At 36.7% G+C, this 14929-nt stretch overlaps 1 protein-coding gene across 7 annotated transcripts in view; it reads left to right on the top strand.

Moving 5' to 3' along the window:
• Positions 1–14929, top strand: part of mybpc1 (myosin binding protein C1) — a 32288-nt gene that overhangs the window by 12632 nt on the left and 4727 nt on the right. For 4 of the 7 annotated variants that reach the window (XM_057323480.1, XM_057323479.1, XM_057323476.1 and 1 more), the window contains 24 exons: positions 1160–1201; positions 2050–2160; positions 2327–2475; positions 2997–3114; positions 3201–3249; positions 4074–4130; positions 6568–6731; positions 6888–7020; positions 7882–7890; positions 8146–8270; positions 8525–8630; positions 8728–8894; positions 9046–9211; positions 9387–9493; positions 9647–9783; positions 9897–10056; positions 10130–10234; positions 10986–11174; positions 12011–12145; positions 12257–12424; positions 13164–13252; positions 13339–13531; positions 13872–14011; positions 14316–14475. In XM_057323480.1, the coding sequence (XP_057179463.1) occupies positions 1160–1201; positions 2050–2160; positions 2327–2475; positions 2997–3114; positions 3201–3249; positions 4074–4130; positions 6568–6731; positions 6888–7020; positions 7882–7890; positions 8146–8270; positions 8525–8630; positions 8728–8894; positions 9046–9211; positions 9387–9493; positions 9647–9783; positions 9897–10056; positions 10130–10234; positions 10986–11174; positions 12011–12145; positions 12257–12424; positions 13164–13252; positions 13339–13531; positions 13872–14011; positions 14316–14475 (2979 nt within the window). The remainder of the gene's footprint in view (positions 1–1159; positions 1202–2049; positions 2161–2326; positions 2476–2996; positions 3115–3200; positions 3250–4073; positions 4131–6567; positions 6732–6887; positions 7021–7881; positions 7891–8145; positions 8271–8524; positions 8631–8727; positions 8895–9045; positions 9212–9386; positions 9494–9646; positions 9784–9896; positions 10057–10129; positions 10235–10985; positions 11175–12010; positions 12146–12256; positions 12425–13163; positions 13253–13338; positions 13532–13871; positions 14012–14315; positions 14476–14929) is intronic. The other 3 variants (XM_057323483.1, XM_057323481.1, XM_057323477.1) reach the window with 2 other exon arrangements.

Below are 14929 nucleotides of genomic sequence, written 5' to 3'. Positions count from 1 at the left end.
TGAGGTTATTAACAGCAGATTGAAAGAGGAACCTTTAGAGCAGTGGTTCTCAAACTTTTTCGTTGTAAGGCCCCCTTTGTGTAGAGTGCATCGCTTTGTGGCCCCCCAAATAAAGACTTATAATCTTAAATTTAACATTTTTATTTAAACAAAAACATATTCGGTTATACAATGCTGAAACATCAATTCTTTTTTCTGGTGGTCTTATTTTTCTGATGTTTGATTGCATACAATCTATGATCAATTTCTATATTTCATCAAATGCCACAAAATCTGTGGCCCCCCTGGATCCATCTCGGCCCCCCCCAGGGGCCACGGCCCCCAGTTTGAGAACTACTGCTTTAGAGTACATTTAATGTTCAACACATACAATACCGTTTAAAAGTTTAGGGTCATTCAAGGGAAATGTTTCTCTTAAAAGCGTTTTGATCTGAGAACACATGCATAAATGTCTCAAATTAGTGTTGCAGACAAAAATTTGTCTGTGTCAAACATATTAGAATGTTTCATCACAAAAGCATTTTATTTAATACAAATGTTTTTGAAATATATGATTTTGAATTAATTGTGACAAAAAAGTGACCATTTAGAGCAAAGTATAACGGATGGAAACTCCGTCAAAATTGTTTAAAAATCTTCTCAAAAGCAACATAAGAAGTTAGCTAACAAAATACCAAGAGAGCATTTCTACAAGTTCTATGCAAAGGGTGACGACACTGAAGATGCTAAAATACAAATCGTTTTTTTATTTTTCTTTAGCCACAACAAAATTCAATTTAATTTGTTTTTTCCAGAGTTCGGGAGAGTTCACTATTATTCCAAAATGTGGTAAAAATATTAAAAATAATGGGTAAGCGGACCTAAACTTTTGAACAGTATACATTATTATTCAGGTTAAGATGCTGGTAATTTTGGATATGGTGTGTCACCCCAAAACAGTGGACAACCAAATTGAAATGCTAACCAGCTCTTTGTTTCCTCAAAAGACAATTAGGTACAAAATGAAAGGTGTCAGAATTCCAGATTACAGCATTAACAATCTGTCACTGCTTTCCCCTTGTGTTTACGTGTCATTGTGTGTTAAAGTGCGTTTACACCAATGGACTTTACAGTACTATTACTTATAATATGCTGTAAATTTATTTTTGTCTCTGTTTAGATGATAGCGACCCTAAGTCAACCAGTGGGAGAAAAGACTCAGGTAATTCATTAACCCCAATCGAAGCTTTAACCGGTCATTAGAAAACAGTGGAAACACAGGCCGCAGTGCGATTCATATCGGGAAGACCTAAACGGTTTGGTGCCTGTTTTCCCATAATGGACAGCCAAATGTAACCTGACAATATTTGCATATGAGGGTTAATTTGGCTAGAAGCAGTTCTGAAACGCCATAATTCCGAATCCTTGGTAACAATGGGGTTTTGGAGATCATCTGCTGTTTCGTACTCCATGGGAAAATAAATGGCACAGTTTGTATTTGTATTAATAGACTAGGAATTTTAACCAATCATTGACCATTGACTAAAACATCGGTGAAAACTCAATGAGCAATTCAAAGAATTCCTACAGAAAGTGGTTTTACATTGTATATTTTACACATGTTAACCAATTTTCTTTTTTCCCTTTTTTAAGGTCAATGTTGTTAAATGTCGATGCTTTCCATGTTGCTAAATGCTTTGTGGCATCAGTGTGTGACAGTGATGTCTTTGTGTGTTTGTGGAGTACTTCTGTGAGAGTATGTGTGGCTGTGTGTGTATTAGTCTGAACAACTGGGTGCGTGAAAAAGTGATGACTGTAAAATACTGGGTAACACTTTATAATAACTTTCATTAGGAAGTTTGTAACAAACATAATGCTTATCAGATTAGATACTGATTCAAATATGAATAGAATAAACTATTTAAACTTCAATGACACCTGTTAATATTTAAATATCTTAATGATCTGTTAAGTATTATAGAATGATTGCTAGTTTTGTCGATGAAAGTTGCTATAAAGTTGCCAAGAATGTATAAGGTATTTAAAGTTACGTTTCTCCTGATTGGCCAGTGTGGTCTCTGGGGGATGGACAGCCCCCTGAGGATATGGACAAGCAGGTTGACAGTCCGCCACTCTCAACTTTGTTGATTGAAAAGCCGCAGGGTGGCTCCATCACTGTAGGTCAGTACATGCAGCTAATTCCAAAGTTTACAAGTATTGAATTAATACACATTCGGTAAGTGTTGTATATTTGCTGAAACTTGAGTTTCAGATGCATGGTACAATAAGAATTCCTATTTCACATACGTTATGTAGCTCCAAACAAAGGTTTTATTGGTTTAAATAGGTGGAGATATCACCTTCATTGCTAAGGTGGAGGCGAAAGACTTGCTTCGTAAGCCAACCGTCAAATGGTTCAAGGGCAAATGGATGGATCTGGCTAGCAAGACTGGGAAGCATCTGCAGCTAAAAGAATCTTTTGATCGCTTAACGAAGGTGACGTCCTACAAAACACGTTTATCCCTGTCATAACCTTCAGACCATTTTGTGAGAGGTAAACAACACTTGGCCAGAAGCACTTCCTGTTTCACACCAATGGAGTATTTACAGCTGAATCAAAATATCAAACGAACATCTTTAAGACCTAATTAATTATATATGTGAAAAAACAATTGACACAGGAAGTGCTTTTGGAGTGTTGTTTAGATCGTGCAAAACGGTCTATTCTATTCTATTCTATTCTATTCTATTCTATTCTATTCTGTTCTGTTCTGTTCTGTTCTGTTCTGTTCTGTTCTGTTTTCTTCACTTCTATTCACTTCTGTTCTGTTCTGTTTTCTTCACTTCTATTCACTTCTTTTTTCTTCACTTCACTTCACTTCACTTCTATTCTATTCTATTCTATTCTATTCTATTCTATTCTATTCTGTTCTGTTCTATGTTGTTATGTTTTCTTCACTTCTTTTTTCTTCACTTCACTTCTATTCTATTCTATTCTATTCTATTCTATTCTATAGGTACACACATTTGAGATGCACATCATCAAGGCGAAGGAGAATTACGCAGGAAATTACCGATGTGAGGTCAACTACAAAGACAAATTTGATAGCTGCTCTTTCGACCTGGAGGTCAAAGGTTTGTTCTCTGTTTGAACATTTGTTTAATATGTAGTATGTTTTCCTACATATTTTATGTATATTTTTTCATATGTCTGTTTTTAGAAATCCCAGAGTCTCAGAACATTGATATCCGCTCAGCATTCAAAAGAAGGTAAAGACCATCTGGTGGGACCACCTTCTGCAGCGAAAGTATATTTTATTAAAAGAACAAAACGTTTTTAACAAGAAAATCAACTCAACAAATGGTCTTTGTCAAGATTAAGCATTTTGTCTAAGATTACGAAGCAATTGAAGTTCTTAAAATTAAAATACCATAGCAAGTATAAATTGAGAACCACCACTAGTGTTTAAAAAAATCACATAGCATTTTATTCAGTATTAAATAAGCAAATCGTAAATGTTGACGATTTGATATAATCTACTCTCAGAATGTTTATTCAATTAAAAAGAACTTTTTCCAGTAATCCTAAACAAACCAGCATATAGATATGGTTTGATGAAGGGCAGGATTACCAGAAAGTTCTAAGTTAATCATTTTGCGAAAGATGTTTACCAGCAAAATCAGCCCTTCAACCAAACACCAACCCAACCAAACTAAGCCAAACCAAACCAATGTGTTGGATTGTTCAAAGGCCAACGCTTGCACTGGAAACCCCAACAATGTGTCAGAAATCAACGCAACCTATCCAAGCTCATACTGCTCTCCCAAAACACCTGCAAAGCAGCATTGGGAGAATCAGTCATGGGACCATTAAGATCATTCTTGGTAGCTTGTGCACAAATCAGTTCGCCAAACGCCAGAGCTCATGCGCTCTTGGCCACAAAGCGAAAGTTTTTTTGTGTACACCTCAATCGTGCATTAAACCACAGCTAATGCACGGATTGCAGGCTCTTGCGTTGTTCTAGCATTGTTTGATGTTTGTGTTTGTAAAACTTTCTGATTTCATTCCATTAATCTCCTCTTGTTAACAACAGCAGTGAAGGCCAAGAGGATGCAGGCGAGCTTGACTTTAGTGGGCTTCTCAAACATAGGTGAGAACTCCAGTCTGACCCTAACGGCTATCATTATTTTTTATTTAGATTTTTTTGTCTTTTGTCTTTTTTGTCCTAAGCCCTGGCAGGGGTGTCTAAATCTTCTGCACTGTTGTTCAAATCAAACAGTATCTTTTCACACTCTTTACATAAACGATTTCTTCATACCCATATCTTCATTCTTCATTTCTTCATATTGTGACATCACAGACAAGTCTTGATACCACACCACCAACATTGAGAAATCGTGTCACGTCATCAGTGTATACATTGTTGCCTATACAGTACATATACAGTATGTACAGTACATGTAAAGTACCGAGACCAAGAATGTATTTGGAACAATCCATTATAAAACACTAATGCAATTACATTAGTGTTTTATTTGCCAGATTATCATTAAAGGAGTAGTCATCATTTACTCACCCTCTTGTCATTTCAAACCTGTATGACTTCCTTCCTTCCGCAGAACACAAAAGAACATATTTTGAAGAATGTTGTTAACAGCCCCCCATTCACTTGCATTGGTTTTGTGTCCATACAATAAAAGTATGTGAAGTATATGTATCTGTGCATTTTTCAAAATATCTTCTTTTGTGTTCTGCAGAAGAAAGAAAGTCATACAGGTTTGAAATGACAAGAGGGCGTGTAAACGATGACAGAATGTTCATTTTGAAGGTGAACGTCTCCTTTCATAGAGTAATTAAAAATTCATCAATTCCATCAAACGCATTTTGTTGCCGACAATTTAAACTACACCACCTTCATTTTTGGTTTTGCTTCTGGAAACATCTTTTTGTCTTGGGTTTTGCTTTCACATTTGCCTGTCGGATAAATACTGCACAGGCAAAGCCCTGCATAAGAGAAAACGGTTCGAAAATCATTTTGGCTTGTCTTTTTCTCTTCCCCACACATTCAGAAACAACAGGTTAGTACTGTAGGTAATTAAAGCATTAGACCTTATCGAGCGGTAAGTATTTTAATCCTTTAGCTTCCCAAGCATGACCTGAATAGTGTACTGTACGAGCAAGAGTGTTGGCCTATAGTAGTACGGTAACACTTTATTTAAACAGCGTTCATAAAGTATCAGCAACGCTCAGAAATGATGGAAATGACCCTTTTAGGTCTCATCGAAAAGGGCATCATTGTCCGATCATTCACGAGTTGTTGCTGGATCACTTCGACATGAAGCTGTAAATAGTGTTATCGCTACTTTGTGTAATGGTTTATACTCAATGAAACAAGAAACAAACTGCAACTGGCAATGTGTCCTTAATACTTGCCTGAACGACAAAACTACAAACACACATTAAAATGTAAAAATAATAATGTACTTCCGGACATTCTGGGAAATGTCTGTGTAAAAACGGGGCTGAATTTTTGATGATTTTTGATGAACTAATTTAACAGTCTCACACCCTGATCATTGTTAACCAATGTGTGATAACAACTCTATTCACTCCTAATAAACCCTGACCTGTAATAATAACAACCCTAATAAAAAAGAAACAACTATTTTATCATGTGTTTAGATAGGACTCCTGCAAAGAGATGTGAACAGTTAGCACCAGAGTGAATAGTCATAGTTTTTCATTCCTGTTTTTCTAATAGAACACTACATCACATTCATCCATGTCTCAGTCATTTTTTTAGCATTTATTCATATTAATCATGAACCCTGATTTACTTGATAACCTTTAAATAATGCCACCGCACACCCTCTCCCCTCAACAAAACCATTTTCAATCGTAGTGGAACTGAAATGTAAAATGACGTAGCATCTCACTAAATTCCAAGCGAGCATTGAGATATAAAGCTTTGATATTAATATCAACTATGCAGTTATAATAAGGCTGCCAATTCAATGCATTCATTATTGCATGCTAAAAATAATAAATATTACCCGTGCCACAATTTTATAAGGAATATTTTCTACTATCAAGACAATTCGATCTTAATACTGATCAATAATACAAATTCTGTATACAGTATGTCTACTCAATGCTTTTGTCTTTCATAATAATTTTATTTTATTATATATAAGTGCAATTAATAGTGATTGTTTAATAAATCTACATATTTTATCTGATTTGTTCAGAATTTGTAATCGATTGACGGCCCTCATTATAACAAGGCCGTTTGTCTCCAACAATCCATTATTCCATAAACAGTAGATCCCTTTCACCCTGTAAAATCCAGTAAAAAATCCTGTAACATCTCACCAGTGACATACAGATACAGTTTCCGCCCATCTCTTTGTGCGACATGTCCTGAGGAACCAAAGACCAAAAAGATCAATTGAACCAATGGTGACTTAAGGTCTCCATCACCATATTTAAGCCTGTAAACACACAGGAGACTGGTTCCTCATTACATGTTGAGTAAACCTCACCGATGACCTCTGACCTCATGCTATGTCACTGCTTTGTGGCGTCAGGGAAGTCAAGCAAGATGAAACTCCTGAGGTTGACGTGTGGGAGATTTTGAAAAACGCCCGACCAGATCAATATGAGAAGATTGCGTTTGAGTATGGCATCACTGATCTCAGAGGCCTGCTGAAACGGCTCAAGAAAACCAAGAAGGTGGAGAAAAAGAGTGAAGGTGCTTATTTAAACTCATTTGTCATCGTCACATAATGACTCGGTCTGTCAGTGTCATTATTTACAAAAGCAATTTCCAAAAGAATTGTGCGTTGAGCAGCTAATGACATCCATTCTCCACCACTTGTCTTACAAAATATCTGCATTAACTTTGTAGCATTTGCCAAGAGATTAGAACCTGCATATCAGGCGGACAAAGGTGGAAAGATCCGGTTAGTGGTGGACCTTGCCGACCCGACCGTGGAGTTAAAATGGTACAAGAATGGACAAGAGATCCGCCCTACGCCAAAGTATGTCACTCTATTCCTATGTGATATTTTTTTAACTGCATTCTCACACATGCACACACTTATTCTGTTCTTCATTTGTTGGCAAAAGGGGACGCAAACGTTTGTTTACAGCAAACACATTTTTTTTTGCACATGAAAGACACAAGTGAACCCTCATTATTTCCTGTCCGGCCAACGCGTAACGTTCTTTAAACGTTAATCTGTAAATTTCTTTCCAGAAATGTTTAAAGGAAGTTATGTGTCTGAAGGACAACGCAAAGCACTTGAGCTACATTTGAAGTTTTAAATGTAGTGTACAACGAGTAAATAACAACAGGTCTGTCTCTAGAGGAAAAAGCACTACCACCCTCACAGGACTTTAATAGCAACACCTGCTTCTGTGACTATTCTATATTTAGCTTACACGATGAACAAATGTTTTTACTAATAATGTGCAAGTCTGGTGTTAAAAAACAAGACAAAGCCTAAAGCTTGTTTAACATATTTTGAATGAATTGAAACAAATAAATATAAATGAATACTTCATATTATAGAAAGAATTTTGAGTTTAGTCGAAATTAAGGCACATCACTCTTTCAATTGTTCAGAGCAACCAAATTAAAGCCATTTGGGTGGTTGCAGTTTTCTGGTTGCTTATCCTCAATAATGCTTATTCCACAATTCCCTGTTTATCAGAAGAGTCTCTCTCTCCCTCTCTCTCTCTCCCAATTCAAACACTAATAGCTCTTCCAGTTCCTGTTTGATCTAGGCATGATGTCTATCTATTCTTTCTGTCTGTTATGCAATGGTACCATAACTTCCACCTCCACCATCTCCATCCTGTGTTCCGGCTCTGTTCTGGTTCTTCTGTTCACCATAAAGTAACAGGAAGTAAGTGTGTCAAACACTAGGACTGTTAGTCTAATGAAAAATCTACGAAGATGTTCGAGATGTACTTTGGTGTTTGTGATGCAAAGCAGATTTATGCAGGCTGATATTTGATGTGATGTGGTAAGCGAATGGTAAAACAACAGCTGGCTTTCAGTTTTGTCAGTATGCTTTATTTCAGTACTTTGGCTTTTTAGTAAGGAATGTTAAGTAAAACAGTCTCTGGTATCTTGATTCACTAATGTATTCATTGTGCAGGTATATCTTTGAGCACAAAGGCACGCAGAGGATAATGGTTATTAATAACTGTCAGATGAACGACGACGCTGCCTATTCAGTCGTGGCAGGGGATGAGAAATGCACTACTGAGCTTTTTGTGAAAGGTATGCGCACCCTATACAGCCAATCTCTGCGAAAGCACAGTTAGATTGATAAACCCTCTTTAATGGCAAATAAGCTTTAGTTATATCACAAAAGAATCATGATTCTAGTCTGGTGATTGAGGAGGACACACATATTTTAAAAAGCATGTCATTGCATGAATAAATTTATTATGGGTACTGTACATTATAAGTAAGAAAAAGGAAGGATAAGTCCGTTTAGATGTAACTCTGGTCTCCTTCTGGTCCTCCTGCAGAATTGCCGGTGAACATATTAAAGGAATTGGAGCCTGTGAAAACCACAGTGAACGAGAGAATTGAACTGGAGTGTGAGGTCTCAGAGGAAGGGGCGAAAGTAAAATGGTACGGTTGTTATGAATGTTAGAGGTTGTGGCTTTGGTTGTTGCCTTACAAAGCAAAATACTGAAGCATTCACATTTTTTATGCCTGTCTGATGCAGGATGAAAAATGGGGTGGAGGTCCCCACAGGGGTACGATCACGCTACCGTGTAAAATCTGAGGGGACCAAGCACTGGCTGATCATCGATGATGCTTCCAGAGATGACACTGGCACATACTCTCTGATGGCCACTGGGGGCACCAGTCAGGCCCACGTCCAAGTTGACTGTATGAAAATATTTCTTTCATATATAAGTAGCGAAGGGGGTGACAAAGAGCTATAGTGATATACTTTTCTAATCACACTTTTATTCAAGTTTCTTAATATTAATTTCTTTCCACTTTTTATTTTGTTGCTTTTTGCTATTTGTTGAAACAGTGAAGCCTCTAAAGATTTTGCACGATTTACAAGACATGACTGTGTTGTTGGGTCAGCCTCTTAATTTGAACTGTGAGATCTACCCTGGGAATGTTCCGGGCCGCTGGTTCAGGAACGGTCAGCTGATCCAGCCTAATGAACGCATCAACATTTTGCACAAAGCCAAGTATGTAAACTGAGCCAGTGTACCACTAAAACATCCCACCTGTTCATCTAATAATGGACTTTACAATTACGCCTGCCACACATCTTGTCTCATTATATTGCACATAATATTAAATAATTATATACATCGCAAATACACATATACATCAAATGACTTTTTTATTTGACTTTCACAGGTATCACAGTCTTGGTGTCGAGAGTTCATCTATTCACGATGCTGGTGACTACACCTTTGTTCCTGAGGGATACTCACAGACACTGTCTGCCAAAGTGCATATCATTGGTACCAGCAACAATCCGTTTTTCTCTACAGCCTACATGTGACAAAACTACACTAGCTTAAATCAAAATCTCAATTCACTGTAATTAATATTCAATCATGCTCTTTAGCACTATGCTGAGTATTGAGCAAATGACTTTCTGATTCATTCTGCAGATCCTCCCAGGGTGCATTTGGAGGCACTGAATGTCCAGGACAACACTGTTACCATTGTTGCTGGAAACAAGCTCCGCTTGGAGATCCCCATCAGTGGAGAACCAGCACCCAGAGTGGTTTGGATGAAAGGAGAAAGGGTGAGTGGAGAGGAAGAGTAGAAAAGCGAGAGAGAAAAAGATTAGACTGTCCCAGTATGTGGTCAGCTTTTTACATTAGACTGCAGCTAAACTAGGCTTATGTGCCGTTTTAGGTCATCCTCGATACAGGCAACAGAGTTCGTGCAGAGACATTCACAGACAACACCTGCCTCACCATTGATATCACTGAAAGAGAAGACACTGGAAACTACAAGATCGTCCTTCAGAATGAGGCCGGAGAGGACATAGCAAGCATTAAAGTCAAAGTTGTGGGTAAGACCATTTCTCGACTGCTTGTGTGGCATGTAGAACCGTAAATGCAGTCATGATTTGTTTGTTTATATAGACATCCCAGATCCCCCTGAGGCCCCCTTGGTTCCTGACGTGGGTGGAGACTGGTGCACCATGACATGGGACCCCCCACGCTACGATGGTGGTTCCCCCATCCTTGGTAAATCAAGTGTATTAAACCTCATAGTGCAAGTTCATAGCACTAATTTATTTTTAAATAAAAAGAAAATATAACACTTTACTTAAAGCATATATGTATAATGCATTATAAAAGTAGTTTTGATTATTGATTCGTTTTTCAATAATAAGATTGATTATTGATTAGTATTAATTATGCCTTGTAATGCACCTTATAATGTCTCATGAATAATTGTAACTACAGTTTATATGTTATAACACTTATCAATTCATTGTTACATTTTTATTTTGGTTATAATTCTTTACTACAACATTTAGGCCCGGTTTCACAGACAGGGCTTAGCTTAAGACTGGATAAACCCTTAGTTAAATTATGATATTTAAGTAGCTTTTTAAAAAATGTTTATGTAAAAAACATTACGGGTGTGCATCTAGAGACAACACAATGGCAATGACATATTTTAAGATATTTCAGGGCACGTTATTTTCAGGTTCACGGTATTTTCACGTTATTTGACAGCTCAAACTTTCATTTTAGTCTGGGACTAGCCTTAAGCCTTTTCTGTGAAACCGGGCATTGATGTATTACACACACATTATGAACAATTATAATGCATCATGCCATTTAATAACCCTTAATAATGCATTGTACCTAAAGGTTTTAAGTAAAGTCTTACCTCAAATGCATTTGCTGTGTTCAGTACAAATGCAAAATTCAAAATAATATTCCACTGAATATTGCGGTTGTTGACATCAATTTTAATATTTCTCAGGTTATTTCATTGAGCGAAAGAAGAAACAAAGCTCCCGGTGGATGAGGCTGAACTTTGACCTTTGCAAAGAAACCACCTTCGAGCCCAAAAAGATGATCGAGGGTGTGCCGTACGAGGTGCGGATCTTCGCGGTTAACGCCATCGGCGTCTCCAAACCCAGTGAACCTTCCAAACCTTTCATTCCCCTGGGTGAGTTTATGAGAAGCTCGAGCACATGAATCAATTATGTCATAATGGTGACTCTATTATGTAACATAACACGAGGTTATACAATTTAAGCATATCCCATTTAGCGCGATAAAAATGCACAAAGCCTGTCCATTCCCTTTCGGGTTGCTAAGTAACAGCTTTTAATGGGCTTATACCAGAATCCAAAACATTTGGACTGTGACCTCCACAGGACAGTCCTAAAATTTAGAAGATACTGAGTCTGGCTTTATAATGGCTGCCAAATCATAGGGATTACAGTGTTATGAAACAGTGTTACCCTCTCTGTTGGTGTGTGTGAATACACATGCATGGTGATCATTTCAGAGGGTTTACTAGAAATAAAAACTCTTTCCATTCATGCACATAACTTTAAATAGTACTTTGAAATGTACTAAAATGATCTAATTTAATTAAAATTATTAAATATTTTGACCTGGTTCTCCAGTTTTCATTTTCTCAAATACATGCAAATAGAAACAATATTTATATTTAAAAATGTGGGAAATTGTGTGTTTGATATATATGATACATGAATGATAAGGTGTTGTCTTTATCATGTCAATATTGCAAGCGTTCAATAAACACAATTTAAAAAACCCTAAATTGAAAATGACTAGAACACATGTCTACCTTTTTTACTCGATTTGTTATAACGATACTATAAATTGTAGTGGGAAAATGAATGAACTGAATCTAAACTGAATCATTTTTATCTGGGGTCTCTTTGTTCCCCACTGTATATTCTTACATTGTTGTTATAAAAGAACGCAAAATATATTTGCTAAAACGTTCACTAATTTCAACATTCTCACTAGCTGTGACCAGTGAACCCACAATGCTGGTGGTGGATGATGTCACAGACACTACAGTGACCATGAAGTGGAGGCCTCCAGACGCTATTGGTGCTGCAGGTCTTGATGGCTACACAGTTGAATACTGCATTGAAGGAAGTAAGACTTATGAGAAACACTGCACATGCTATAATATAATATAAAGAATCTATATATGTTTATAGAGCCATTACAAAGTGATCATGTGCTTTTATATGGTTTATTTTGCAGCTGACGAATGGATATTAGCTAATAAAGAGCTGACAGAAAAACTGAGGTACACTATAACCGGTCTGCCAGTGGAGGCCAAGATCCAAGTGCGCGTAAAGGCCATAAATGCTGCTGGGGCCAGTTCACCCCGCACCACCCAACACTCTATTCTGGTGAAAGAGGTCATTGGTGAGGTCCCACTGCCATACATTTTCTAATATAATAATCTTAAAATAGTCATAGTAGTCAATAATAGTCAATAGTCATATAATAGTGTGGCAGTGTTGGGTGTAACTAGTTACTAAGTAATTAGTTACTGTAATTTAATTACTTTTCCCCTGAAAAAGTAAAGTAAGGGATTACTCTTATTTTTTCTGTAATTTAATTACAGTTACTTTTGATGTAATTAAACTAAATACTTTGTGTAATATATGTGTGTGCAATAGTGGAATTGACATCAAAATTCAAAGTCTAACTTTAAAATCTGTGCTTTAATGTATAATTCTCACATTTGTAATACGTTGGTAAGTTAATAAGAGTACTTTATGTAGCTTAATATTATTTATTTGAATGAATTAAAAGAGCCCTTTCATGCCTATCCTTGAATCACTTAACTAATCAAGGTTGATATAGGATATAGAAAGAAATTAGTAATAAGTAACTAAATACTTTTTGGAGAGAGTAATTTGTACACTATTGAATATGTAATTAGTAACTAGTAATTAATTACTTTTTGAGAGTAACTTACCCAACACTGGTGGCACTATGTAGACATTGGTGTGTTTGTTTGGGCATCCCAAGCCAGTCCGAAAAAGCAACATTATGTCAACCAATGGTGTGATTTAAAGATGGGAAAATCGGTTTGACTAACCAATGACACAAGGGAAAATTTGATTTGGTTACAAATGCTATTTTTTTGCGTTCGCAGAGCCTCCTAAGATTCGCATACCTCGACACCTGAAGCAGACACACGTTAAAAAAGTTGGAGAAGTTGTCAACCTCGTTTTGCCTTTTGTGGTAGGCCAAATAACAAATTCTTAAACTTTTCTTAAACAAATTCTTCCCCCTTGTTCACAGAAGACCAAAAGTGTTTTTATTTCTAGGGAAAACCAAGGCCAAAGGTCACCTGGTTGAAGGAGGGTGAGCCTATTGACCAGAGCATCAACATTCGCAACTCAGACTGCGACAGCATCATGTTCATCCGCAAGGCTGAGCGCAAGCATTCTGGCAAATACGAACTGACCGTACAGGTGGAGAAACATGTTGACACGGCCACGCTGGACATCCAGATAGTCGGTTAGTTAAAAAATTGTTTTAAGTTCTTCTTCATTGTTGTTGACTTCTTTAATAAAAGGGTTTACTTAGTCAAATATAAAGTCATCTTACTTGAAAGTGAAACTTTCAAATTCAAATTGATTTGAATGTGACCGCTGATGTCTGAGATTGGCGACTGATTTTAAACATTATATGTTGTATTTACATTTTGTATAATGTAAGTCTGATAATACATAACATGTTTCTAATAATTATCCATTTTTTTAATTTAAATGACTCTTTAATGTCGGACAATAATGTTTTTCTAGTTGGCCTTTTTACTGAAAAAAGGTTAAATATTCCTGTGGTATCTCTTCCCTAGATCTTCCAGGACCACCACAGGCTGTAAAAATAGAGGAGGTCTGGGGGAATAATGTCGCATTGGACTGGAGCCCACCAAAGGACAACGGCAACGCAGCCATAACAGGCTACACCATCCAGAAAGCTGATAAAAAGACCATGGTCTGATGATCACCTTTATTGTGATATAGATATCTAACACTGACTACAGTTGTTTCATACCTAAAAAACTGCAGAAATGTATTTTATGTATGTATGTTTGACTATACCTAAAACAATCCACATCAAATATTTGTATGACAAATTGGCCAAATTAGTTTTACTTTACAACTAAAAAAGTCAACAGGTTTGTGTGAGGTTTAGGAAGTAGAAACTATCAATATGAATATTATCCTGGTGTTTGGAAGTTTTTGAAACATCCTCTCTGATGTAGTGAAACTATACTCTGTGTGTGTGTGTGGCACAGGAGTGGTACACGTGTATGGAGCACTACCATCGTACCTGCATCACAATCACAGATCTGGTGGTGGGTAATGAATATTTCTTCAGGATCTACTCAGAGAATATGGTTGGATCAAGCGAAAGTGCCACAGCTACTAAAGACAGCGCTCTCATCGTGAAGGAAGGTAAGCATCCAATCTGATCTACTGCCGCTTGATACTGTGTCCAATATTTACAATATGACATTTTTACTTTATCTTCTTGTGTACATATGTTTAATGCATATTTTTAAAGGGTCTCTTCGCAGTAAAAAGACTTTTAAATTGGATCTCATGTTAACTAAACATCTAAAATCTAACAAATTTCCTCTTTAGTGGTACTGAAGGACTGACTGACATGATGTTTGTGATCATCTATAAGAGATCACAGGGGAATTATTATTAATTATTATTAATCTACTAATATAGTCCTGTTTTGTACTTCTTTATACTGTGTGTCTAATTGACAGGATTTCGTGGGATCATGGCTTATTCTGTTCTTAGATAGTACTATATAGTAAATAAATTATAGGATGCAGGGCATTAAAGAGTTGAATTGCAGTGCTGGTCAGGTCTGTCTGTTTTTCATTTTGCATATGTT

Source organism: Triplophysa rosa, linkage group LG24, assembly GCF_024868665.1.
Source record: "Triplophysa rosa linkage group LG24, Trosa_1v2, whole genome shotgun sequence".
In the NCBI taxonomy this organism is placed as follows: Eukaryota; Metazoa; Chordata; class Actinopteri; order Cypriniformes; family Nemacheilidae; genus Triplophysa; species Triplophysa rosa.
The sequence above is the reverse complement of the archived record's forward strand: the minus strand, read 5'-3'. Positions and strand labels throughout refer to the sequence as shown.